General features: G+C 49.4%; 1 protein-coding gene across 1 annotated transcript in view; it reads right to left on the bottom strand.

Annotated features, from left to right (window-relative positions):
- The window catches only part of GALNT17 (polypeptide N-acetylgalactosaminyltransferase 17), a 194956-nt gene that overhangs the window by 101638 nt on the left and 71081 nt on the right, over positions 1-22237 (bottom strand). The window contains exons 3-5 of the mRNA XM_062506983.1: positions 19628-19794; positions 10903-11077; positions 9031-9228 (exon numbers count right to left, since the gene is read on the bottom strand). Coding sequence (XP_062362967.1) covers positions 9031-9228; positions 10903-11077; positions 19628-19794 — 540 coding nt within the window. The remainder of the gene's footprint in view (positions 1-9030; positions 9229-10902; positions 11078-19627; positions 19795-22237) is intronic.

Below are 22237 nucleotides of genomic sequence, written 5' to 3'. Positions count from 1 at the left end.
CTCTGCAGCAGCTCCAGGTCCTGCCTGTGCTGGGCCCAGGGCTGGGACAGCTCTGCAGGTGGGGTCACAGGGACCATCAGGACCTTGCCAACTGCTCCCCGCAAATTCCCCATCTGCAGATTTCCAAAGCCATGCTGGAAACCCAGGATGGAGGGAGGTGGCTGTGGCTGGCTGGGTTTGCCAGGCCCCTGCTCTTGCCTGGGCAGACACTCCACAAGCACCAGGACAGCATTCCAAGGTGGAACCTCAGGAGGGTTTAGTTCAGACTCTGCAGGACAAAGCAGCAGCTCTGGGCTCTGGGCAGGGAGGGAGTGGGAGTTTATAAAAGCTCCTGTGCTCCAAGGCAAAGCCAGCTGGCAGCTCCCAGGGCATCCAGCACTGATTGCTGCAGCCCATGAGGATGAGAGCAGGGATCCATTTTTCCTTTAATTCAATCTAGGCCTATTTATGCACCACTGACTGCAAAGGACAGTGAATTAAAGCGCACATGAAAGGAAATCATCGCCCTCAGCACTGGCTCTCAAGCACTCTTTAAAGTCTGTTTGATGAAGGGCTGCTCTGCTGTGTCACCCAGCACTTCTTTGTTTTCAGTTCCCACCTCCAAAGTCATTAAATACTTGCTTTCTAATGAAAATTGATTTGTTTTGGCCAATAAATCACTTAAAAGGCATCTGACAATAAAAAAAAATAAAAATCAAAGAGCCAAATCCCCCCAATTCCTCCTTGCATATTTTTCCCCTCTGCTTTGAATTTAGAGGAAAAATATGTTTGGTTAATCCATCAACAGCAGCTTTCTCCTGGGAAGTGTGAACAGACCACAGAAAAGGCTCAGCTTGGCTTTGACTTCCAAAATCACTTCATGGACCACTCGGAAACAATTCAGGCAGCAGGGTATGGGCTCCGAATATTGCTGCTGACCCAGATTGTTTTGTTTTCATTAATAAGATTATTGCAGTGAAAACAAGCTCTCTGAAGCTTAATTTTCCTAGCAATTGTTAAATAATTCAATACCCATCTTTTCTGTCTCTTTAATGCCTCTGAAAAATCAAAACCCTTCACAAATTAAAGGCCAAATCCTGTTTACTCTTTCCATTTCTAAAGCAACTCTGACATCAATAAAGGCTGTTTTTGTGACTTGGGCTCAGATTAAAGTTCTGTCAGTGCAAGTATTTTTTATTTTTTCAACCAAGAGCATAATTATTTTTTCTTTTTAATCAAAATAATTCTCTTATGCAAAGCTCTGCAAATACAAAAGCAAACACTTCCAGTATGGCCAGCGTGGTTTTCTTCATAAAAATGATTACATTAACATTTTCTACCAATAAACTACACCCCCTTCCCTTTCAGGAAGGAGAATTTGCTCCCTTGCCTGCAACTCTGTTCTCCTGAATGGACAAGCCAGAAGCTCAATGTCCCTGCCCAGTTTTCAAGGCCCTTCAAGGAGAAGCTGGGCTTGACTGGTGCTTGAAGGAGGATTTTAAGTTTTTACTTTAAGCAATAACACTTTTGATTTGGCCAAGAATGATGGTTTTGTAGAATCACAGAATATGCTGAGCTGGAAGGGACCCACAGGATGATCGATCCAGCTCCTAGCCCTGCACAGACACCCCAACAGCCCCTCCAGGCCCTTCACTGTCTCCCTGTCCCTCCTTTGAATGGTCTCCAGTAACTCTGGATCTGTCTTACACTGCCCCAAACTGCCCCTGGTGCAGAGTAGAGTGGGACAATCCCATCCATAAAACTTCTAGAAAGTGTCCCATGATTCCCAGCATGGTGATGACATTTACACCATCATCAAAAAGCAAAGAAAGACTGCCTCCATTTATTTTCATCCAGGAGTCACTGGAACAGCCAAGGAACCCACAAATCACTTTCCTGACTGCAGACAGACCCTTCTCAGGCAAAGCAGGGAAATGTTTTGGTGGCAAGTCCCACCCAAGGCTGGGCAGGGCTCTAGGGTGTTCCATCTGCACGGAGCTGGCCTGAAGGCTCAGCACCCAAGGGTGGATATCCTCCATTCCAGGAAAGGAAGTGCCTTCCCTGGGGCAGATATTTAATACTGAGCCCAAATCCCACCCCATGCCCCAAAAGTCCCACCCACTGCTTTTTCAAGGTCACTTGGCCAAAGCAGCCAGGCAGGAGCCCATGCAGGTCCCTCTGCTGTGTCCCTGCAACAACACTGTGGTGGCTCTGATGACAGCTCTGTCCCTGACACTGGGAAGCTGCACAAACACAGATCCAGAAACTTTTCTTTAATTCATAGAAGATTCCCATGTCTTTGGGCCCTCTCCCAAACTCAGCAAGGTTTGAATCTTCTGCTCTGGATGCAGCCAATCCCAAAGAGAGTCTTCCAAGAATACAGAGACCTGAAACAAGATCCAGCACTCTCCATGGAGAGCTTGTTTATCCATGGGCTGCTGCCAGCCAGCTCCAGGTGCACAAACCTCAGGTGCACCCTCAGCAGAGGCTCTCCAGGCAGTGACATCAATCTGCTCATCTTGTAAAACCTGACACCATCACAAATTATTACAGAGCCTTCTTTTACACTTAGCACTAAATCAGGTGACATTAAAAACCAGCAGATGAAGAATTCCTCATAAAGAGGCCCAACAGCAACCTGAGCTCCAACACATCCATGGCAGCTTTCTCACACCACAGGGAATCTATGGGAAGTTTAAGAGCTTCAAATCAGCACAGCAGGGAGTGAAAGTCACTTTGTGCAGCCAGTTGAGGATCACTGCTCCCAGAACCGTTAATATAAAAATTGAGAAAGTCAATTAAAATTTTTACTATGTGGCCTCAAATCACCCCGAAAAAAAACTCTCCACACTAAAAGGAAAACCCAAACTGAGAACAGTGAAAAGGTTCTTGCTGGAGTACTTTAGAAGCTGATAAAGCGCTTGATGGTTTTAATTTAATCTGGAGCTGGACGACAAAGTTATTGAGGTTGTGATTCTGACCTAAATCTTCCCTCTCCTACATTCTGAGCCCAAACAAGACTAACACTAATTAAACAAAAAAATCCCTCAATTTCTTCTGTACAAGGCCAGGTTGGACACAGCTTGGAGCAGCGTGGGATAGTGGAAGGTTTCCATGGCAGGGGGTGGAATGAGATGAGCTTTAAGGTCCCTTCCAACTCAAAATATTCTGTGATTCTGCAATTCTTCTGTTATTTGTTTTCAAGTTTTCAGAAACCTTCATTATCCATGTCAGCCAGGAGTGATCAAACCTTAGGTTTCAGCTTCACATCCCTGGAAGCGCAAGTCTCCAGGAGCTACAGATGGATGGGTCTTATTTGTTGAGGTGTTTGCAGAAGAAGATGTTCAACCCATGTCCAACAGTTTGCACCAACCCTAAGTTGCCTTTTGCCACCTTGAGCACTCAAGGTGGAATGATTCACAAGAGTTTAAGCAAACCTCTCTAAATCTGTTATTGAGGGTCTGATGTACACCTTGCTAACCCTGCAAGGGTGAGGATGTGCTACAGGAATGCCTTGTCCCAGGCCTGGAGATCCTCTTCCAGCATTTTATGGCAGTAGAGGTTATTCCCAAGAGCTCTATTCCTCTGGATATTTCAGAGTTTGTGCAAATCTGTGTGCACAGAAGTTTCAGGCCGTTACAGTGGCCTGAAAGAAGTCTTAAAGGTTGGACTAAAAGATGAAAGAAACAGCATTTATTTAATTAAAGAAAGCACTGAGTCTCTGGGCTTTTAGACACCATCATGGGATGATGGCTGCAAGAAGCCCCACAGAAGAATCAATAGTTAGTGGTTTCCAGAATGAATAAATAAATATAAAAATGATCCCACCACAAACTCCTAATGTCCTACCCCAAATGAAAGTCCAGCACCAGAAGGGACAGCTCAGCACTGCCTGAGCTCTGTCACTGAAGAACACTTTAATTAAACACATCTTGTTAAGCAGCAGAACCTTCACTCCTTGGCTATATTCAATAACCTATGACCCCTCTCTTTTTCCCACCTCAACCCCTGCATCACTGCCCCACATGGGATGAAGTTTGCTCTTTCCTAGGTACACTGTAAGAGCAAATTCATTAACATTTGTGAGGTTGAGACAGAAGGTAATTGGGTGGGTAAACTAACATTATTTTCATCTTTATAAAAAAACCCAAACCTATCAGCCCTTTTATTCTTGCACAATCCATAACTCTCAAACCTCGTTTCCTCTTCATTATCTTAATTCTAATTAAATGAGCTTTTGTCTTCCAGCACCAATAAAGTGCCACATAAAACATCTGCAGTATAGCCCTGTCCAAAGTCCAGTTTAACCTAAAAGCTGTCTGCCAGCTGCATCTGTGCCTGGCAGGCTTGGAAGGAGGCTTCTTGTCATCTCTGGAGCCACCTGAGGGCTTCTCCAGCCCCAGCACCGTATGGAGGGTGCTCACTAAGGGAGTCCCTCAGCCTCTGCCTCCACTGCTCTGCACGTGTGGAAAATGCAAAGAGAAACTCGGGAAAATCATTATATTGTAAATAATCCGATCTATCCAGGGTGGTGGTGGAGTCACCATCCCTGAAGTGTTCAAAAAAGGAGTAGATGTGGCATCTCACAATGTGGTTTGCTGGGCATGGGGGCACCTGGTCAGGGGCTGGACTTGAGGGTCTTGGAGAGCTTTTCCACCCTCAATGGCTCTGTGATTTCAGTGACAGCAGGACCCAGGCAGCAAAGCTCCAGGTTTTACAACTCCTGCCAGCAGAAAAGTGTGTCCAGCCCCATTTCCATGCTCAGGTGAGTGTCCCTCAGCCCCAGGGCTGCTCAATATTCACTCACATGGCTCCTGGATGAGACCCAGGGGCAACAGAACATTTCATTGTTTTCCTGGACCTCACACCTGTAATTAAAAATCCTGGGGCTGCCCTGAAGCACCATCAGCACTGGAACTATCAATCTCCCAGATTTCAGCAGCTTTCTGACCAAAGCTGATGCGACACAACCAGACCAGGTCAGGCAGGAGGAGCTGCTGGCTCTGGGGTTCATACCAGTGAAACAACATCGAGGCTTCAGATCTCAATGAACCTCAAAACAGCTCATGTTCTGTCAGTGGGAAATAAATCATCCCTGAAGATGCTAAAAAGCTGGATCCCACTGTGGGGTACCCCAAGACCAGCCCATGAATCTGCTGTTTCACAGAATCTCCAAAGACCTCACTTGGATTTCCCACAGAACCTCTGAAAGCATCAGCTTTCTTCCATTTTTCATGGCATTCATGGTTTTGTGGACCCTCAGCAAACTCTGATCAACACCTGTCATTAATAACTGGATAAATCCTGGCTACATCTCCACAGCAAAGCCCATCCAGGTATGGACTGTAGACACAGATCCCCTTCTAACACACCTCAGCACCAGGAAATCCCACCAGCTGTGTAGGAGCTCGCTCTGGTGGAGATCAAGACCTCTATGATGACTATTTGAAATGTCATTTTCTGTCTGCCTCTTCTGGGGAGAGCCAATTCAGACATGATCCATTACCCTGTAATCACAATTTTATCTCCTGCACAGAGGTAGGCAGAGTGTGGCAAGGAAAGGCTGGCTGTGAAACCAGGCCCAGCTAATGCTGAGATTGGGGGGATCTTTGGTGTATCAACATTTTAAATGTTAAGGTGATAAAAATACAACAGCAGATGTATTGCAGACCCCAGGTATTGCAGCAGCATTGCTCCCCAGGGATTAAGGGAGGCTATTTCTTGCAGGGTATTATTGGTTAAAGCAGGAGCCTGGAGCCAGTTTGAGACTGGGCCATATTTTAGATGAATTTCATTTCAAAGAGGCCATCAGCTCTCTGCTTGGATAATCATATCTGGGAATTAGCCATGAGAGAAAATTGCCCAAAACATTCCCAAATTCTGTCTCCCATCCCCACTGAATGTATTTGTTCACTTGTGGGCTCACAGGGCTGGAGCAGCTCTGGTGGGCAGGAAATTCCTCCTGGGGCTGCCACAGTCCCCATGCACCAAGAGTAAACCCAAAAATAGGGAATAAACTGCTTTACTTCACTCCCACCTTTTTATCCTAAAATATCTCTTAAAAACTAATGTACCTCTGCACGCTATAATTTCCAAATTTCCTCTAATCCCATGCATAATTACATGGAGCACTGCACTGCTATCCCTTCCATGCAAAAAGTGCTACAAAGTACAGGATTTTCTGAGCTTATGTGACAAAGAAATAACTGCAGTCATTATTTCTGGTCCCGAAGTGGGTACACAATCGGACACCACCTGTCATTAGCTTCTTGTTGGAGACATTGCCTATTTATCTTCCTCCTAATCCTCCCCCAGTGTCTGCTAACAATGTTATTGCACCTGTTTAATATTTAACATGGCTGGGAGGTTCCTGGGTCTCAGAGCTGTGTCCTTCCCCCTGGCTCCCTCAGACCCCCAGGGCCTCAGCAGCAGAATCCACATTTCAGATGCCTTTAACAAAGTCCAGGTGCCTCCAGAACCCTGCTCTAATCTCTTTTTCATGTTCCTTCCACTCAGCAGTGCTCAGAGCTGAGGGAGCACATCCCTGGATTACCTGGCTGTGGGGATAATGGGGCATCCCCTGCTCCAGGGCTGTCTCCAAAAGGGATGTAAGGGGTGCACAAAGGTTGTAGGAAGCCCAGATAAAAACTCCCAGTAACTGTTTGCAATCAGCTGAAATGCAGAATGTGATGCTCAATGTCCTGCCCAGATTTTAGCACCATCCCTACATTTTTAAAGATAAGATAAGCACCAGAACAACCTAACAAGGACCTGCTGGCCAGCGGGAGCCAAGTCCCAGAGCAAACACCTCACTTCTACAGCTGCAGATCAGCAGCAGATCCACCCCAGGCAGCACCTCTGGTTCTCAGCACCAAAGCAAAGAAAAGAAATGTTCTGAGATGTGAAGCTGTGTGGAAGTGTCTAACATCCCTGTGAGCCCATTTACTCCTGGCTCATTGGGAACCCCTAAACTGGTTCATACTGGGGAGCCTTGGGAAAGGCATCCTAAAGAACCAAGATCCTCCAGGTGGAGGTCGTGACTTCCCCACTACATCCCTTCATGAACACCCAACCCTCCAGCCCCTCACAGGAGTTTTCTCAGCTCAGAAACTCCTCAGCTCACTACTCTGCCTTCTCATCTCCCCTCACATCAAACACCTTCCAAAAATCAGCCAAACCTCACCTCCCCTGCCATCAAACACCTTCCCCAAACCAAAGCTGTCTCTCCCTATGTGACTCTACCCCAATTTGTCCTTAACCATCCCCGAAGTGCACTGACACAGACTCAAACCCCATTCTGTGAGCACAACAGAGCAGAAGGTGTTGCCAGATCTTTAAATGCCATAGTGGGGGGTCCAGTTTCCTCAATCACCTCAAGTTGTCACTTGAGGTTTAGAAGCCCAGCAAGCTCCCAGGGTGGTGTCACAATCAGGGGACACTCCCTGTGCCAGAGCTTTCCTGTACCTCCCAACTGCACCACTTCAGTTTAATAAGTTTGTTCTTTCTTGACTTTTGTAGTTACTGAGAAAGGTTCATCCCAGCAGTGCTGACCCACTTTTATCACCCTCCACAGGCTCCAGCAGGAGCTGCCAGCACCACACTGCTTACACCTCACCTGTGAGAGCTTTAGGATTCCATAGCTTTGCCTTCTGCATGGCCCAGCCCTCCTTTAACAAGTCCAGCAGCCTGAATTTGGTTAAAATAACTGTTTATTTGTCAAAGCCCTGACTCCTGTCCAGAATAAACTGACTCCAAACTAAACTAACTCCTCCACTGAGGGCTGAATGGGCTGCCTGGGACAAGGAAGCCAATGAATAACAAGAAGTCTGTGTGAATGGGAACAGACCTAATTTCAGCTTCCAGGGATTATGTCAGTGACCAAAGCAGAGCTGTTTGGGTTCAGGATTCCTAGCAGGCAGGGATCTGCACACATGCAGCTGCTCTGTGCCTGAGGACAAGGCTTCTCCAGACAAACCACGTCAGGATCCAGGTGGATCCAACCCACCTGGCCAGACACCACTCCTGATCAGAGCAGCACTTGTGATATTTGGGGACTGTGAAGGGAAAACGTCTGAGCTGTGCACACAGAACAGCCCCAGCTCCCACCCACAGCCAGCTCTTCCTCGCCCTCCTGCTCTTGTTTTGGGCTCATCCCACCCCTGAAGCCTGGCAGGGCAGGAGCACATTTCAGATCTGCCAGCCCTTCAGCTGGAGTGTTACAACAGCCTGAGACATTTTTCCGAAGCTTGCCCTGGGAGGAGAGGGACTTTTCATTCAGGAAAACACAGTGCTGTGTTTCGTGGATCCACTCTCAATCCATTACATGGGAACAATATCCTCATTCCTCATGGTTTGCACAAACTGAACACTGGAACTGAGGCAAAGCCACTTTGTGACCTGCACTTCAGCACAAGCCTGGACAAATCTGCACAGCTCCTGCACCTCCCCAGTGGGTTTGTTACCAACATCCTTTCCTATATCCCTGTATCATTCCAAACCCTCCCTGGCTCATGTCACAGAGCTGGTGAGGGTTATGACCTTGACCCTACCTCTCCAAGGCGGCTTCCTCAATTCATCTTCTTGCATTTTCATAGAACCATGGAATGGCTTTGGGGGGAAGGGACCTTAAATCTCATCCAGTGCCATCCCTGCCATGGCAGGGACACCTTCCACTGTCCCAGGCTGCTCCAAGCCCAATGTCCAGCCTGGCCTTGGGCACTGCCAGGGATCCAGGGGCAGCCACAGCTGCTCTGAGCACCCTGTGCCAGGGCCTGCCCACCCTCACAGGGAACAATTCCTTCCCAATATCCCATCTAACACTGCTCTGTCTGAAGCCATTCCCCTTTCCCCTATCACTGCAGGGTGATGAGTGTCACTGTCCAGCTCACCCAGCAGCTGTCAGCAGCTGGATGTGTCCCTGCCCTAGTCCTGGTCACTGAGTGTCCCTAGCCCTGGTCATTGACTGTCCCAGCCCTGGTCACTGAGAGTCTCCAGCCCTGGTCACTGAGTGTTCCCAGCCCTGGTCACTGAGTGTTCCCAGCCTGGCCATACCTGATGGGCAGGGAGGGGTCCCCAGCGTCCCACCAGTCCTTGGGAGGGCTGATGTACATGCACCACAGCTCCCAGCTGTAGCCATGCGCAGAGTTCTCATAGCGCTGCACCTCGAAGGTGTCCTGCTTGATGTTGTCGATGGAGGGCAGGATCACCCTCTTCCTGTTCTCCTGGATCCGGGAGAGCACCGGCTCCGCCCTGGGGGAAAGCACAGCCAGACAGGGTCACTTCCATTCCATTCCATTCCATTCCATTCCATTCCATTCCATTCCATTCCATTCCATTCCATTCCATTCCATTCCATTCCATTCCATTCCATTCCATTCCATTCCATTCCTCCCCAGTATCCCATCTGTGCCTGCCCCCCGTGTCCTGGGCCATTCCCTGTGTCCTGTCCCTCCAGGCCCTTGTCCCAAGACCCTTTTCAGCTTTCATGGGGGCTCCCTTTGGTACTGGAATCCACTCAGAGCCTTCTCCTCTCCAGCTGAACAACTCTAACTTTCTCAACCTGTCCTCACAGCAGAAGTGCCCCAGCCCTTCGTGTTCCTCCTCTGGACCCACTCCAACAGGTCTATGTTCTTCTTGTGTTGGATAAAAACCTGGTCCACAGGCTGGGAAGCCTGGCTGGAAACCTTCCCTTCTGTAAAGCAAAGCCAGGAAGGGTGTTCTTGGTTCAAACCACTCTTGAACCAGTCCAGATTTCCCCCAGATCTCAAAACAGGATACATTTTTGAAAGCAGGACTGTTTGAAGTCTTTTTTCCCTTGGGAGGTAGTTTGATGACTCTATAGTTTAAAAATTCATCTGTGGGATGTGTTCAGAGCACGGGGTGTGCTCAGCCTCACCTCTGCAGCTCTAGAGCCACCGAGTTCCCCAGGGTCAGTCTGCCCACACCAGGGGGAATCTGGGGTAACTGGTACTCCCAATGCCCCCAGTAAGAGCAGCAGGTGGGGAAGAGGGAGAGTCAAGCCCACCCTGCAGAAATGCCTCCTCTATATCCCTAAAAAAGAGCTTCTAGAGCTCAGTGAATGGGAATAACTCAGTGAATCAGGTGTGAGGACTAAGTGACCAGAGAGAGCAATGTTCAGCTGGGAATACAGATCCAAACATAAAAACAGCTCCTAAAATACCCCCTTCAGCTGCATTAAAAATTCAGCTGTCATTAAATAGGATTCAATAGCTGTGAAGAACTCTGCCTTTAACAGCTGCAACTTGTCTTCTTTTTTTTTTTTGGTGGTTGTTACTGTGTTCAAATTCAACACAAGTTTAGCTTCCTCCACCTCCACTTTTCTAAACATGGTCCATTTACTTTTTACACATCGTTAAAGGAAAAAAAAAAATCCCTTTCAGGCTCCTGTCACGACACAGATTCAAACTTAAGCCACTTGAGCTCAAATGTTTTGAATCTATCTGAAAAAAAAATCCTTATTAAACACCTTTTGCTGCTTGTGCACCTCTGCTTTTACTCCTAGCAGCAGAGGAAACAAATCAGTCCAAAGCATCTTCCCCTCTGTGATCCAGCAAAGGGCACAGAAGTGGGAAACACTTTCTCCTTCATTCCCTTGCTGCCTGGGCTTTTTTTACACTTGCGGGAATTACTTAAAGCTAAGGGAATGGGAAATCATCCTGAAAAATACAAACAGGAAGCAGAGAAAGTGCATGCACAAAGGGAAGGAATAGAGAAGGATCACAGGAACAAGAGCAAGGGAAAGTTTTTCTCATACATTCCCATCATGCCATTCAATCCAGAAGGAATCCTGGAGAAGGATTAACAAGCCAGAGGACTTGTGTGTCATTCTGCAGGACACATCCCTACAGAACGATGGACGTTCCCCTGGCCACTGCCCCCCTCTGCCCAAGCCCCTGCACCTACCAGCCAGCAGTGAACTCCACGTGGGCATCAAAGAACCCGGTGACCTGGCCTGTGGCAGCTTTCCAGCCCTCGATCCGGGCTCGGATCAGCCCTTCCCTCTTCTGGTTCCTCACCACTTTCACCAGCCCCGGGTAGCGTTTGTTGACGTACTCCTCCAGCGGCGCCTTCAGCTCCTCTGGGGACAAGGACACAGAGCCGTGGGACAGGGACACAGCTCCCACCTGGCACAAACCCACCCTGACCAGGGATTGCAGCAGGATCATTGGGACCAACACCCCTGCACCCACTGGGAGGGACACAACTACCTGGGGTCCATCCATGGACCGAGCACAACCCACACAGAAGAGGTTCAGGGTGGCCCAGAATGCTGCTGTTGGGCCAGTGAGGAGCCCACGGGCCACCTCAGAGGCCAAGGGCAGGGAGAGGCACTTACACTCCTCTGCACTAAAGAAAATGGAACTGAAACACAAAGATAGATGTCACCCCTGGACAGCAAACAGCAGCACTCTGAATTCCTGATGGAGGTTTGAGCTGAATGTATTGTTAAAAATGCTGCAAAACCCACCCAAAGTGACCCAAACTATATCAAAACCATGTCTGAGCTTCACTGCCCTCTTCATTCAGCCTCACCACTACAGCCTTGACACTTGCTGCTTGTTTTGCCACCAGAAAAGTTGAAATTCCCCTTGCTTTTAGGAGGGGATGAAAGGGATTCTGGCTTTGTTCAGAAGATCCTCCCACCATGCATCTCGTGTTCACTGCAGCTCACTCTGTTGCCCAGGTCTGCGTGTGCAGTGCCTGAGACCCTCAGGGACCTGCAAGCCCTCGGCCACCACCAGCACAGAAATCCACCAGAGTACAAGATTTCAGCATAAAAGACACTGAGGGCTTTGAAGGTGGAAGCAGATGGAAGGCTACAACAAAGGATAAACACGAGTGTGTTCTTCCAGCCCTTTGGAAAAGTGCCAGTTCTCTGCTAGAGAAACCTTGGTCCTTTCAGTGTCTGTTGCACCAGCTCAATGCACAAAGCTGTGCTGGAGAGAGGAGCTCAAAAAGCTCAACAAAGCCACTGGGCACCAACACAAACTCTCAACACCATGAAAGCAGTTCCTTAGAGTATCTTTCATCCCTGTGAGGCTTCAGACAGCAGAAAATTAGGATATGATCCGTGACCTTAAATTGTAGTCTACTACCCTTCACTGAACTCTCTCTCTCTCTCTCTCTCTCTCTCTCCAGGACAGAAAATAAAGAGGGAAAAAAAAGTCAACATTAATCATCCACATGATAAAATCCCTCACACACACGAGCACACGTGGGGTCCCACATGAAGGAAACGCACAATGGAGAGTAAAGGAGTAAACAGCAAGTCTCATCTGCTTTGAAATCTTCAAAGGAAAAGGATTATCTGTTCCCTTCCCTGCCACGCCTCCTTCCAGGCACGGTAAATGTGCTTTCTCCACACTGCCTTTCTGGGATGCTTCCTTCCCCTCACATCTCCATTTCCTCAAAGTCTCCTTTCTCTTTTATGCTGAAGTGGGAATAAAGAGAATAAAGCAAATGAGCCCCTTCCTCAATTCAAAGCATCTGCATCACACACATCCATAACTCAGCAACTTCCATTTCATGCTGAGCCACTCAGAGCAAAACCAGGATTTTATGGAGACAACAACTCTCCCAAATGGTTTTAAGGCGACAAAGACACCGATTTTTTTGACAGATGAAGCCCCACAAGCACAGCACTTGGCATCTCACGTGGCTTTGGCAGCAGGTAAGTCATTAATGCAGCAGACCACTGCACCACGGAGTGATTAAAACAACTTTCACATTGGAGGTGGAATCTCAGCAGAAGGAAAATGTGAGAACTCCCCTGGGGAATTGTCTGAGCAGCTCAAAGCAGAGTGAAGCTCTAGTGAAACAGAAGAGCTGTAGTGTCCCAGCTCACAGCAGCACAGGGCCAGCCCTGAGACCCCTGTGCCCACCCTGCTGTGTGACAGCAACTCCTCAGAATGTCCCCAGGCAGTCACAGCCACTCCTCTCCCGTGCCCTGGGTGCCACAGGGGCACAGTGACCTGCTGGGAGCGCGGGGCCAGAGCAGACCTTTGGAATGGCACCAGGGCATGTGGAAGGTGCCATGGCTGGCACCACTCTGACCCTGGTCACTGGCAGGGCAGGGCCCTGTCCTGCCCACAGCGTGGAACACAGGTGTCCCCATGGGGCTGCTGCCCACTGGAGCAACACTCCAGAGACACAAGCACTGACCAGAAGTGGGAAATGCACTTCCAGGCCCTCTCTCCACTAAGGGTTTCCTGCACAGCCTCACAGAGATTTCCAGGTTTGCTCCCTGCCTCTGTTCCGTTCTGGCTCAGGCCACAGCTTTTGGGAGAACTGACATTTCTTCCATGCCTGAACAGCCCTAATAGAGAGGATGGCACTGAGCTGGGCCAGCCTCACTCTTCTGAGCTGTCCCTGCATCTCTGGGAGGGGAAAGCACAGAGCACAGCACTGTTCTGATACTACGAGACACAACCCTAGCACTCGGAAGGGGGGAGCTCTGTATTTCATTTCCCAGAGCATCCAGAAGTATATGGGTGGAAAATCCAGTGTTGGCTAACAAAAGTGAAAATGCCAGTCTCCAGGAATCCCAGAATGGTTTGGGATAAAGCTCATTTCATTCCACCCCTTGCCATGAGCAGGGACACCCTCCATAACCCAGGGTGCTCCAAGCCCTGTCCAACCTGGCCTTGGATAACTAAATTCTCTGAGAAACTCATATTCAAGAATCCCGTGAGCCCTGGCCCAGGTTCCCCCTTGTCAGTGAGCAGGGCTGATGGGTCTGTGTGGAAAAGCATCAGTGGGAACCCCAGTGTCTGCACAGCTGCACTGGCACAGTTCCTCTGCTCTTGGGGATGCTGATCCTGTGGGACCAGATGTGCTCAAACCTCTGGAAACCATCACTGACTCACAAATTTCATCCCAATCCAAGTCAGGTGAAGTTATCCTGGATTTCACCCCACATTTCCCTCAGTCAGCAGTCACCGAGTGCCCTGCATTGTCAGAACATCCAGCTCCACCCTCAGGACCTGCAGAGCTGCTGCTGACCTTGAAGCTGTTCACCTGTCCTATCAGCTCAGGAAATGTTTCCTCCCCAGCTGAGGCACCTTCACAGCAGGTCCCAGCTACAACTGCAAGGTTGGGAGGCCTGGAATAGAATGCCAGGGATTTGTGACTTGCACTGAGGGACAGCAGCACAGAACAGCTGTCACACAAAGGGGCAGACTAGCCCTTGGATCTGCTCCTCTCAGGACTCCACAAAACTACAGCAGGACAAAGCATCTCCAGCTCAGGGAACTCGCTGCCATTCCCACCTCTGCTGGCACAGGACCACGGTGGTGTTTGCACAGGGCTGACAGTGAGAACATCCACAACTCTGAGCCAGGATAACCAGCCTGGTGTTCAGAAACTGGGATTCTGGGTGTAAAGGAGGTCAGGAGCCTGGATGGGAGCAGAGCAGTGGCCCCAGCTCCCCTCATCCTCCTAACCAGAGGAGCATTCCTTCAGGCCTGAACTCCTGAGGATTCCAGTGGTGGATCCACAGGAGCTGCACAACCAGGAATTCACTCCAACACTGCCCTGGAGCCTGGAGACTCCTTTCTCTCCTGCACCCCTTGGCTCTCCTCCCACACACACTTAAGCCAGCTGGAGCCTCCCTCAGAGCACACCCCCAGCATCCCTGTTCATTCAGGATTCTGGGAGAGCTGAATCTCTGCTGTTTTATGAGCTGCTTCCTGGCAAGATTTGCAGAGAGAAACACTCCTGAAAATGCCAAAAGGTTGAATTTCAATCCTGTCTTTTGCTCTCCATCTCTCCCAATTGATCTTCCCTGAAGGGCAAGTCCAAGGAACTTGAATCCAATGGACCTGTTGCTCCATTAAAAACTCCAGCTGCCAGCTGCAATGACTTATGTTATCTATTATAAACTATTTTGTCACCTACATGAACTGGGAAATGTGACTGCCAGGGAAATGGAACCACCTGATGCCAAGGAAAGTAACCCCACCACAGACATCAGCCCAACTGCAAGTACAGAAACATCCACTGCTCCATCCCCACCCCAAATCCTGCCCAAACCTCTCCACACCGTGGTAGCCCCCAGAACTAAAGGTGGGAACTGGCTGTAGCCACACAGAGAAAGAAGCCAAGACCAGCAGCACCAGAGAGGCTCAAAGAATTACCAAGAGCAGGGAATTCCTTGTGCAGCACTGGCCAGGTGGTCCTTGGGAGAGGACCACACCTCCTCCACACCCCTAAGGAAAACATTCATGTGTGTGCCAGGCTCAGCTGGGTGGGAAAAGCCTACAGAGAGCAAGGTTATCAGCAACAGTGGAGGGGTCAGGGCTAGCAGTGCTCCAGTGCCATGGGAGACCCCAGCCACCCTTGTCCCACATTCTCACCCGCCTGAAACTCCAAAGCCATCAGGGCTGAGATTTCTGCAAGAAATCATTAAAACAGCTCATTCAACAGTCAGTAAATAAATGTGAACATTTTTCAGGGAGACTCAGAGCCAGGGGAGTCTCTGAAGCTTTTTACCTGCAGCTGGACAAGAGGAAACTGTGACATGGGGAGCAGAGGGATGTATCAGTTCTCACAGAGAAAGCTGGTCCCAGCCAGGACATGCAGCTCAAGTCTCTGGTCATTTGGTTCAGCAAAAGCCAAAGAGAATCAACACCCTGAGTTGGAAGGGACCCACAAGGGTCCAGGATCCCAACTCCTGTCCAGCAGAGACACCCCAACAATCTCACCCTGTGCTGTTCTTCTCCAGAGAGCCCCGAAAGCCTCAGAACTGAGCACCAGTGGGACAGCCCAGCTCCAATTAAACAGCCCATCCTCAGGCTGGAATATTCAGCACTGGGAAAGGCTGGGATGTGACTCGGCTCCTTGCAATTTCCCTCTGAGCACAAACACCCAGACAGTTCCCTGGAGAGCCAGGCACGGGCACTGCTGCTGCTGGTATGAGCAAAACAAGCAGGGGATCCCTCGAGTCCCACAAATTTGCAACGCTGAGGCAAATTACAACCCTGAGCATGTCTCCCCTGGTGTAACCAGATCCTTTATGCAGCCTTTTATCCAAAGGGTTTCCTTTATTCTGAGAGATGCTTTTCAAAGAGATGTTATCCCAGATTAAAAACGCTGAAAGACACAACAACTAAGAAAAAAAAAAAGCAGGTGATGATTAAGCTACAGGCTCAGACAAAGTGTGCAGCTGAGATAACAGCATCTCAGGGGCACGTGGCTGCATCCTCCACCAGCCTGGGAACCTCCTTATCACTCCCAAACACAACCTGCACACTGCCTTTGGAATTACAGCCCTGCAACAAGCACAAACAAAAGCAGCCTCCAAAAGAGTCTTTATGAAATGTAATGTGCAGCTCAAGGGAGAAGGGGGTTCAAACTACAACTCCCCAAGCTTTCTCCTTCAAGGAGGGATTTTTTTTTCCTATTACAATACATTGGCATCTTTTATCAATTTACAGCTCAGACATAAAGCATCAGAATGCCGGTGTTCATTAACTTTAATCTCTCACTGCACACTTTTGTCTTGTGCCATGCTGTTGTACAACAAAGCTGAGAGCAGGGAGTGTCTAATGAGGCTTCAGAAGCTCTTTGCTCCAGCCTGAAAACCTCACACCAGCACCAGGCTCTGTTCCTGGCTGTGTCACAGCTCTACCTGGAGGGCACAGAGCCAGCTGGGCAGGGCAGGTGCTCTTGCCTCTACCCCTGGGGCTAATCTTAAAACTTGATTTGAAAATCTCTAATATGTGGTGCTTTGTCCTTCAGTTGCCTAGATTTGCTGTGGTTCCTCTTCCCCCCTGACAAAACTCACATAAACCCCAGCCAGGGACTGTCCTGAGCCTTCAGCAACTTCCCCAAAGCTGCTCCTGGTAACCCAGGGGACAGCACAGCTCTGGGCTTGGGCACTGCTCCCTGGAGTCAACCTTTTCCCAGGTGACACAGCTGAGCCCCCAAAGGCTTTTCCTGGGCTACAGCCACATCCCCACAGAAATTGTCCCTCTCTCCCACACAGCTGCTCCTCTGCTCTCTTCAGCACAGAGGCTGAAGAAAATCCTTCTTGTTCAATCACAGCCTCCAAAGTCACACCCACACAGCCTCATCCTCTGCTTGATCCTCCAGGATTCATCTCTAAATCTGAGAGCTCATGAGAAACTATTTTCCTGTAATTATTTTCCTGTAGAAGCCAAATCTATTTATTATGATGACTTTGTTTGTAATATCCAAAGCATCAACTCTGCGATGTTGCTATTGCTGCTCAAAATTATTACCTACCATTAGTAGGAACTCTGTGACAATGTTATTGCCATTAATAATTCCTGGCTGTCACTGCAGCTCCTCGAGGATGCTGAGAGGGAGCACATGGTCCCAGAGCTACGTTCTGGCTTGTATCATTTCTTTTACATGAGAAAAGTAGATTATTACACGCTTGGGAGGAGCTCTTCATAAACATCTGCCAAGTTACCTCATTATCTTCCTTCAAATCTCTCCTTAAAAATCTCATTTGTTATGAGGCTGCAAAGCCTCAGCAGCAGAACAGTGGCATTATTAACAACTCACCTTCCCATCTGATGGCACCACCTCAGCTCCCACCCCACTCTCTTTGTGTACCTCCATCCCAGTGTTTCTGAGGACAGAACTCCTCAGGGATGTTCAACCCTCAGCACAGTCCTAGGCCACCACAAGGGACCCTGGACACTCCTGATTCCAACCAAAGCACCCTCAGGGTAGGATGCAGCCTACGTGTGTCAGGAGACTGGGATTTTCCCACCTTGTGCCCAGGAGTTTGAACTTGTCCATCAGTTGGGCTCATCTCCCTGCCTCTCCCTCCCTGGTGCTGTACAACACTCCAACACAACCCTGGCAGTGTCCCAGGCCAAGCTGGATGGTGCTTGGAGCAGCCTGGGACAGTGGAAGGTGTCTCTGCCCATGGCAGGGCATGGCACTGGATGGGCTTTAAGATCCCTTCCAACTCAAACCTTTCTGGGATTCTGTGAAACCCCGGAGCTGGAAGTGCTTGAACACAGTCCAAGCTTTGGGCACCCCTCTGGCTGCCCTGCTATCCCCCAGCCCCACCACTGACAAACCCCAGTGGTGCCCTGCAATCCCACAGTAGGTACAGGGATTCCATCCTGATCCTCACTGCCAGGTGCAGCCCTGGCCTGTGCAAGAGGCAGATGCTTTTGGAAGGATTTTTTTTGCTGCTCTGTCCCTTTCCAGTGCCTCTTGAGCACCTGGCTCACCACCAACCTCACACTGAATGAGGAAGAGGCTGTTCAGAAGCACATCCTTTGTGCACATCAACGAGGGGAGAAGCTCAGTGATTATCACCAGTGGCTTCTCTTTGAAAGAGTTCTTCTCTTTGCCCCATTAATAGGATAAAATTTTGAGAAGGAGCCTCTCATCCTGGTATTTCAAGCTCTCCAAGGGCTGAGGACTGTGAGATACCCCAGCAGAACCTCACCTGCACTTCCCCTTCACCAGCCAAGTGGTTCCAGCTCTGAACTCCCACAGCTTCATCGTGGACACCATCCAAGCTTCTGCCCTGGAGCTTCTGTGATTCCCACCAGCTGAGGAGCTGCCCTCCTGATTCTTTTACTGGTAATTAGAACTCATCAGCTTTCTGTGGTGCTCATTACTGTGGTGTTTGAGTGCCTATTTTTACAGCCTGAACAGCTCGCTGTGCACCAGCTCCTCTCCTCACAGACAGAGAGCAATCTCTCAGCTCCCTCTGGAAATGAGCTCTCCACACCCTGCCCTGCTCTTCCCTCCAATCACAACATCCACGGCACTCCTTGATTATTTTTTTTTCAAATAGCATTAAAAGGATGAAAACGCAGCACAACTGAAGAAGGCAGTAAACAAAGTCACTTAACTCTTTGCTGTCCTTCACGAGGATTTTAACTGCCCTGATTACATTGTCTGGGTGGATACTGAGAGAAAAAAAAGACCTTGGAAGATGTTGAGTATGAAAATGCTTCCTGCAGTTCTGTGTTATCAAGAGCCAGAAGGGAAGGAATGATAACAGTGACTGAGAGCAGGTGGAACCAAAGGACACCCATGTGTAATGTGAGAAACTAAACATCCCCTCTGGGTTGTGGCAGGGCTTCACCTGGACAAATAGGCTGGGATTATTTCCTCCTCTTCCTTTTTCCTGTTCCAAACCCAGAACTCAGGAAATGTGGTTCTCTGCAGAGCACCAGCCATCTATAAAGCCTGGGATGGTGAACAGTGAAACCGAGGCACACACAGAGGAAACATCTCAGTTAACACCCCTGGGAGGTGCCAGAGCAGAAATCCCTCTGGGCTCCAGGCTCTTGTCCTGGCAAATATTTAGAAGTGCATCTCTGCAACAACTGAAGTGTTATTATCAGAAACAAGGATAACCTGAAATCAGAGCTCCTGGATGGTTCTGAAGAGAAAGGTCAGATGGTTCTCTGGTTTCCTTCACCTTCCAGCTCTCAGCTACATTTTCAAACAACTCTCTCAGATTTAACTGTGGTTTGATCCCGTTCTTCACCAGAGAAGCTGCAGGGAACTTTGTGCCAGCAGCACACCCACCCCCTTACCCCACGTGCCTCTGCCCCAAGAACCCTCCAGGAGATTCCCAGGAATCCAGCCCCTCCTGGTGGAGCTGGGGGCTGCCAGTGCTGCTCACCCTCGTCACTGTTGTCATCCACGAGGATGATCTCCTTGAGCAGGGGGGCAGGGGTGTGGTTGACAGCGCTGTGCACCGAGCGCAGGATCACTGACAGCGCCTCGTTCACAAAGATGAAGATGATGGAGATCTGGGGCAGGTCCTTCCCGTATTTCAGCTCTTTGCACCTGCAACACAAAGGGCAGAGAGACATGGGGTCAGCAGAGCTCATGGGGCAGCACGTCAAGCCAGGCACATGGAAAATCCACAGGGCTGCCACCTCCCAGCTGTGCACTGCCTGTAAATCCATCCTTGAACCACTGCTGATGGGAGAACAAAACAGCAAAGCAGAGCATCCCCAGGCTCTGAGAGCACACCCAGAGCTCACCTCACCTGTGTGTGTGGGCAGATAAGCAAGAGTGGCCCCCAGAACACAGCAGATGCCTCTAGCAGTTCAAGGGAAACTCCCCAGTCCCACTGTACCAGATTTACAGGTGCTCAGAAATAAGCCTTGTTCTTAAGCACCACTTGGGAATTTTCTTCCCATTTGCTTTGGAAAGAAATGAACATAAAATAAGTCTTGGTTAAATAGTCTCAATAAATGTTTTTGCTCTCTAAGCAGATAGTTTTGAGCAATTCCTGTCTGAAGCAGCGTTGTGGCCTGGTGTCTTTGCACTCCACAGCCAGGATGGTTAAACCCAAACCCTTGTGACCACCTCCCTGGTTTCAGGAATTGTTCCTTAACTCAGGCAGGGGCTGGGTCTCTGCTCACAGACTTCAGAGCAAGAGAAAAGCAGGAACTCCCAGGTTTCCACCAGCACCATCCCTGGCAAGCAGCAAGTCCGCGTTCCATGGACACACCAGAGCTGGAGAGATGGGACAGCCACGGGGCAGGGCTGGGGCAGCTCTGCGGGGAGGGGTGTTCCAGGTGACCCCCAGCTCTCCAGGGAACACAGGGACACAGATGTTGTTTCCCTGACACATTTTATCTCAACTAGACACCTCCTCTTAACGAGCAACTGTGGAAAGCAAACAGATCTTAAACCACCTCCAACAGTTTAGTTCAACTCTCCAGCTTCCCCAACAATAGATCCATGTGGGATAAGGATGGAAGGAGCCTCCCTGCCCCCTCCCCACATCCATGACAGATTAACCACAGAACAGGAGCAGAGTTTCCAGAATTACAATGAGTGTGCAGGGACCAAACCCAAATAAGCAGAGAAAGACCAAAGGCAGTGACATCCCAGCAGCTCCTCAACTCCCCAGCGATGCCTCTGCATTTCATTGTCCTGGGTGTTTCTTAGGCAACAGCAGACTCCACATGAGACCTGGGAGACAAAGACTTCACAGAAACAATTTTCTTTATGAATCTTCTTTAGTTAAACAAGTTTGCTGGGTGAAAACATGGCTGTGTTCCTTCATTTAATTATTGTCTACCCTACAGAAAGACAAGAGCTCAACAGAAGGCAGCCAAACACTGAAAGGGATCTTCCAAACGGAAAATCTTTCTCTAACATGAATGTTAGAATGGTCATGATGGGGCAAAGTGATAAATGACCCTGAAACGCTGTCAAGAAAGCCAAACTAAACTGACTCAAACATTAAAAACAGCTTTTGGTAGATGCTGATACCTGCTCCAATGAAGTCAAGGTTGTCACAGGAGCAGGAGAGTTTCCTTTTCATCATTGCTCACCTCTGGGCAGCCTTCCCCCAGGAATGCAGCAGAGGATAAAGAGCTCTGCTTGTGATCAAAGAGTTCTGGAGGCAAATCCAAACCCAGCTCTTTGAGGTTCATCTCCTGCTCATTGGCATTCTCCCTGCACCAGAGTTCTCCCTCCCCAGTCTCCAAGGACAGGCGGACAAAGATCCAGGGAGAGGAGATGAGCCTGGGAGGGAGGAGTGGGAAAGGCCAACCCACATTCCTGGGGCACAGAGCTCCAGCTCTCCATAGGCAGGAGAGGCTTTGCACAAACACCCTGCTCTGGTGGCTTTGGCTAACACCACAGACTGGGAAGGCAGCAATTTTAAACCAAATTAACATCAAGTTTGTTGGGTTCCTCCCACGGGGTCCCTTCAGTGCTGGTGCCAAAAGCCGAGGGGTGAGCGATGCTCTGCCACAGCCTGCAGCTCCAAGAGGCTTTTTCCAGTGGACAAACCAGCAAACATCCCTGCAAGTGTGCAGGAAAACACCTGGAGCAGCTGGGCTGTCCTGGGGCAAGGAGGGGAAATGGGGAGAGCAACACTTGAGGTCAAACATCACTGGAAAGGCCAGGGCGAAGCTGCAGGGAACAGCGGGAATGGTGAGGGCACAGGGTGGGAAGTGGTGGAGTTTGCATTGTTGGGTGGTTTGGGCTTTTTCTTTTAAACAATTTTTCATAGAAAAAGGGCTGATCTGGATGCTTCATCCTTCAGCCCATGTGCAGGCAGAGGTACAGGTGTAACTGCTTTAGTCTCTCCTCTCTCTCTTTACTCTCAGGTGGGAACACTCCCACCCTACAGGGAGGACTCACTGCAGCTCAGCAGCCCTGGAGAGGCTGCCCATCCCTGCAGTCCCCACACCTCCCTCCTCACCTGCACCCTCCTGCACCTCCAGGAACAACACCTTGGCCACCTGAGAAGCTGCCTTTTCTG

This window comes from Cinclus cinclus, chromosome 22 (genome assembly GCF_963662255.1).
Source record: "Cinclus cinclus chromosome 22, bCinCin1.1, whole genome shotgun sequence".
Taxonomy (NCBI): domain Eukaryota; kingdom Metazoa; phylum Chordata; class Aves; order Passeriformes; family Cinclidae; genus Cinclus; species Cinclus cinclus.
This window is presented reverse-complemented; position numbering and strand designations above follow the sequence as displayed.